Here is a 6007-nt window from a genome sequence, read left to right on the forward strand (position 1 = left end):
GAGGACAGCAGCACACTCCTCGTCTTCCTCTTCTCGTGTGTGTGCCAGCTCTCCTTCTGGACATCCACCAGTTATCTGCACACAACTTGAGAGCTCAGCCAGGTGCGTCTGCACCAAGGCTGAGTCCTCAGAGTAAATTGTGCGGTGCCCGTTTTAAATTGTATCCGTTTTATGAGAAATCATTTAAAACTCAAACCTGAAGCTTATAGTAGTCTATACATAATAGCTCTGTCAGTCCCTTTATCCTCATCATACTGATCTCTGGAGACTAAACGTAATGATTTCTAATGGTAAGAAAAAGTTCTTGCTCAACATTCATGTGTTTTTTATCTCCCAGGTTATAAAATCCCAGTGCTTGAAAATCTCGGGGCTACTCTGGACCAGTTTGACACCATTGACTTCTCTGATAATGAAGTCAGGAAACTGGACGGCTTCCCTCTGCTCAAAAGACTGAAAACACTGCTAATGAACAACAACAAGATTTGGTAAGTTATAGCTGCAACACCAACGGGGAAAAACACTGATGTTCCAGTTAAAGATCAAATGGTGTTGATATTGTGTGCCTGACGTTAACCTGCTTGCTTGTTATTTTGCACACAGTGTATATGTTTATGCAAGCTCTGGTTCAGCACTGTCAGGCTAGCCTTAAACTGGTCTTAGTACACAGAGCTGTTTGTAACCTGATGAACTGTTTCTCCAGTCGCATAGGTGAGAATCTGGAGCATTCTCTGCCATGTTTGACAGAACTGATTCTCACAAGCAACAACATTCAGGAGCTGGTGAGTGCATTTCATCTGAATGTTAGTTTTATATCTTGACTTATTTAAATCCAAGTGGAGAATGATATACCAGAACAATAGAAATTCCTCTACAGTCTGCTGCAAACCAACAGCGCCGCTATAATTTCTACCTGCAGATTCATTCATTTTTCATTCAAGTCATTTTTGTCTGTAAAATCGGTCATCATTTTGGAGATTTCTCACCACTGGATACAATTCTAAACAATTTTACAGCACAACATACTGCAGCGCCTCTCTCTGCCAGCAGGAACAAAAACTGATCAGCTACATTGTGGTGTTTTTTAAGGGATGTTTATGTTACATTTCTACAGGTGTTATATTTTTCAGGCATTTCAGTGTATTTAGTTGCTCTTGTTAATTTTACTCTTTCAGGTAATGTAGTAGTAGTAGTAGTAGTAGTAGAAGGTAATAATATATAGAATAAGCAATAAACACTGATAGATACAGATAAATCAAGCCTGCAGTAAATAAAAAGGTTGGAAGAATCACAGGAAGGCAATCCTATAAAAGTGCATTTACGAGTGGACCTAAATGAAGTGATAGTTAGCCATCCTGACCTCCTCTTGAAGGCTGTCCAAAAGCACTTTTGTTTTCGATCTGATTTGGGAACCATTAAGAAAGCAGCATTAGAGAACCTCAAGCCCCTGTGAAGGCACACAGGCAGTTAAAAGGACAGCTCAGGGCCAACCCATTCTGAGCCCTAAAAGTGATGATTGAAATGATAAAATGTACAGATGTGTTCTTGTCTTCTGATTCCTTGAAATCCTGGCAGCTGCATTTCGGATCAGTTTTTTTATTTAGTTTTTATTTTTTATTTTAGAGAAGTAACTTAATCTTCCTTTTTAAATACAGCACCACGGTTTCTACACTGCTGCGCAATAACACTGGGGTGTGCATGGTTGTAATTTGAGGTTAATGCTTTAATTAATGAATCTCATCTGAGGTAATACGAGGTAATAAATTAGCACACAGAGCTTCCACTGTGTGCCATTCTAAATCAGCGTTGTTTTCATGTGTAGGGTGACTTGGACCCCCTGGCCACAGTGAAGACACTGACCCTTCTCAGGTATGAATCATCACATCAACATACATCTGTTATTGAGCCATCTTGTGCACCACTGAATTATAATCAGACATGTTGCTGAATTTCCAGCTTGTTAAGGAATCCAGTGACAAACAAGAAGCATTACAGGCTCTACGTCATCAACAAAATCCCACAGATCCGCGTGCTTGATTTCCAGAAGGTGAAACTCAAGGTAAGTGCACGTGGGCAGGTACATATTTAGCATATGTTAGATTTAAATATGAAGTAATGTCAGACACAGAAGTCAAAACAGCGGTTATTAGCGATGTGTTAAACTCTTCCTCCCTGGAGTTAACGCCCTGTTGAACGCCCAGAGGACTTCTGGTGCCATGCGCTTTTTCCTTGCTGGCTCTTTTGGATGAAAGCTCTGTGTGTATTTAATGAGGCTTTTTACTTTAACGTTGTGATATCGTCATAGGAGCGGCAGGAGGCGGAGAAAATGTTCAAGGGCAAACGAGGTGCTCAACTTGCAAAGGATATTGCCAGGCGAACAAAAACGTAAGATGAAAGTCCACGTTAGACAGCAGCTCCTCAGAACCACTGGATCCTGGCTGACGGAACGGGTTAAATAATGCCAAAAAATAAAGAGTCAACACCTGTCATATACAGTATATCTCACTGTTCTACACAGTTATAGACAAAGTCAGATTCTGTCTTCTTTGAGTTTGTCCCAATGCAAGGAAATCCCTTTGAAACATCTGGGATCTGCACCAAAAGCTTATTTCTTGATCCTCTTCTCAGCCAATGTGAGCAGAAACCCATCTTTTTAAAAATTCCATCCTATAAATGAAGCCTACCGTTTGAACCTGAAGCCAGAAGTGCTCAGCACAGTGTTGCTCAGGACTGCTGTCTTTGGACGATGTATCAGTTTATCTGACTCAAGAAAAGATACTACACATGAGATTGACTACACTGGTTGAGAGGTCAGAGAGGCTCGAGCGCGTCCGTGTTGTCTAAACAAAGTGCGTTCCTTTCAGATTCACTCCCGGGGTGGCAGCACAGCTGGAGAAGAAGAGGACGGGGCCTACTCAAGCTGATGTGGAAGCCATCAAGGTTGGTTTGTACACAAAACTGTTATTTATTAAAATAATCTGCATGGAGGTTTACACCTCTAGCAGTGACCTGAATGTAAAGTGAGGTTCACTTATGTGTGTTTGTATTTCAGAACGCCATCGCTAATGCTTCATCGTTGGCAGAGGTGGAGCGGTTGAAGGGGATGCTGCAGGCCGGTCAGATCCCAGGCCGAGATCTCAGACAAGGTCAGTGTGGACCAAATACTACTCCGGAACCTCAGCTAACTGTTTTCCACCAGGCACGGCAGCGACGCAGCCCCCTGAGCCGATCGCGTCAAAACTACACGGTGCTTGTGATGACACAGAACATTCCTGGTGGGATCAAAGCAAAATACTGTATAACCAAGTGGAGCTTTCTTAGGCTTTTGGCGCTTTTTGTTTTGTGAAACGCATTTGTCCAGAATTCCACACATTGTGATTATTCAGGACAAAGTGTGGGAAAAAATGTGCACTGACTCAGTCACAGTGATGTTTCTGACTTCTTCTGCTTTTTATAACAAAAGGACCAAACATTGACCTTTTCTCACTTTATATCCAAAGCCTGATATATCCTGTTATTCCTCTGTGCCCTAGAGCTGCACTGGTTGCTGCCAGCTGTACTTGCTGATGTTCCTTCTTTACCATGAACACACACACTGTAGTTTATTTAGATCAGTCCCATATTCACTGACATGCTGCTGCAACTACTCACTAAAGCACCGTATTGGTGGCTTAATCTATTGCTGAAAATAGTCCCCAACAAAAGATACTTGGAGTTCTAAACCATAGCTTTCTAAAAACTACAGTGTCCAGCTTTTATTAAGAGAGCCACAGGAAGTTGGAAAGTAATGAGAGAGAGAGAGAGAGAGACTGAAAAGAATATAGGACACCAGCCCTACCTTTTAAATCCTCTGAATTTAATGGATTTCTCTTAAAACTCATTGTATGTTGATGTGTGGATGGATGAATATATTCATTTGTAAAATCAGGTCCAGCTGGGATGGTGGAGGAGGAGGAGGAGGAAGAAGAGGAGGAGGAAGAAGAAGAGGAAGGGGGTGCACAGATGGAGCCACAGATAGATGAAGGTGCTGGAGAGGAGATCAATGAGGGAGATCAGGAGGAGGACGAAGGAGACATGGATGTGGAGCAACATGTGAATGGCTCCTGAGTGCCGGGAAAGCATTTTTGTGTTTTTTTTCATGTTGTAGATTTCTTGTGTTGGTCCTATATCTACTAGGACTTTTTTATTTTGTAAAACCACATACAATAAACTGATTTATTATATCGCTGTATGTGTGAGCAGTTTGTGTGAATGCAGTCCACCTGTACATGTCCTGTTTAAAAGTCAGCGGGGTGCAAATTTATTGATTTAATCTATTTATAAATCAGTCCCAACATTTCACAGGCTTGATGCTCATTTCACAACACCTTTTAGAAACAATTGCAATGCATGTTTCAAGTTTTTTTTTTTTTGCAATTGTGGGACATGGTGAAAATTCATAATTCATTTTAAAATTGAAGGCAACTTGTTACAGTGAGGATAAAATGGCTAATAGTTTGGTGATGAATGGCTTAACATGTTATGCAGGAAACCACAACAATGCGTTAATAGGACATTTTATAAGGGAAACTACACTACAACCATCTGTTTCACACTTTAGTGACATGATTACATTTTCAATACGACGTAGAACGCAATTTAATACTTATTTTACAGGGACCAGCTTTACCTGAATAATATGACACATTTCTCTGACTTTTAACTTTGTTGGAAAGAAGAAGTTATACTTTTTTAACTCCCGAGGGGAAATTGTTGTTTTCACTCTTTTTACACACACACACACACACACACACACACACACACGTTGGTGGGGAGGAAGTTGCAGCGCTGTGGTTAACTTGTCAGCCACATGTCATCCCAGATTAATGAGTTTAATATGGTATACTACTTTACTGCATAAATGATGTGGAACTTGAACTTCATGTGTATTTTATTTATTCTTGTTGATTTGTTATAGTTTAGATCTTCTCTGGCGACTAAAGAAGCACATTAGTACATTCTAAAATTGTACTTGCGGAAAAAGACTTTCATACCTAGTTCAAGTTGAAACTCAAAGTTATATGCACTTGATTCACTGTCAAGCGTGGCAGTTAGTTAAGACCATAAAGAGACAAATGTTGGATATTACTGGACGTGTTGAAAAGAAAAACGGACTTCTTACCCACTTAAGAAAGAAGAAGAAATCACTGCCATTGTTCGTTCGCATTGGCTGTCTAGTACAGTGGTCAACTTCTTATTTCTGTTACTAAACTATTGGAAACTAAACTAAAACAGGTGAACAGTATGACAAACATTTGGTAGACAGTCAAATGTCGCTTACAACCTTTAAAATGGGAGAGAAGAAGAAGCTTGTGAAACAACAACGAACACAAATGGAAACCCTGGAGGCAGAGACCAAGAGTTCCAAAATTGGAAAAGCCACTGATAACGTCATCAGAGGAGGAACCAGAGGTGGTGCTCAAGTAAACAGTAAGCGAGCTTACATTTAATTGAAACTCTACTTTTAAACTCCTGCATTCAAATTCTTTAAAGTAAAAGTACAGAAAGTTTGAGAAAATGTCTTACTATGCAACCAAGCTCTGTCACTGTGCATACCAACTATAGGTTATTAATTGGTGCAAATAACAAACATGGGCAACGTCTAGCGGAAAATACATTTAATATACAACCCGTGCTGCTCGTCAATGGAGGAGATGGTGCCCCTGGTCCCACAAATATAAACTGCCATCCTGTAAATGCAGGTGACACAATACAGCCCGTTTCGGTGTTGATAGATAGATATATAGATGATAGATTAGATAAGTAGATAGAAATAGATTAGATAGATAGATAGATAGACTTAATTGATCCCAAAAGGCTGGGAATTGGCAAGTTGTAGCAGCAGGCATTACACACAGTAAAAAAGTTTAACAACACAATAAGTAAGGAGAACACCTAGACATATATATAATATAAAAAGCCAAATATAAAAATGCAAAATAAAAATGAAACATGTATAAATAAGCGATTA

General features: G+C 40.0%; 1 protein-coding gene across 1 annotated transcript; it reads left to right on the forward strand.

Moving 5' to 3' along the window:
- Positions 1–337: 337 nt before the first annotated feature.
- Positions 338–3965, forward strand: snrpa1 (small nuclear ribonucleoprotein polypeptide A'; the record flags this gene model as incomplete). Its single annotated transcript, XM_035652028.1, is given in 8 exon segments — positions 338–485; positions 701–779; positions 1820–1866; positions 1954–2056; positions 2303–2382; positions 2862–2937; positions 3050–3143; positions 3926–3965. Coding segments are annotated over 8 exon segments (667 nt in total), but the record flags the coding sequence as incomplete, so codon positions are not given.
- Positions 3966–6007: the final 2042 nt, after the last annotated feature.

This window comes from Morone saxatilis, unplaced genomic scaffold (genome assembly GCF_004916995.1).
Source record: "Morone saxatilis isolate NCDOM2014 unplaced genomic scaffold, NCSU_SB_2.0 Contig11, whole genome shotgun sequence".
NCBI lineage: Eukaryota > Metazoa > Chordata > Actinopteri > Moronidae > Morone > Morone saxatilis.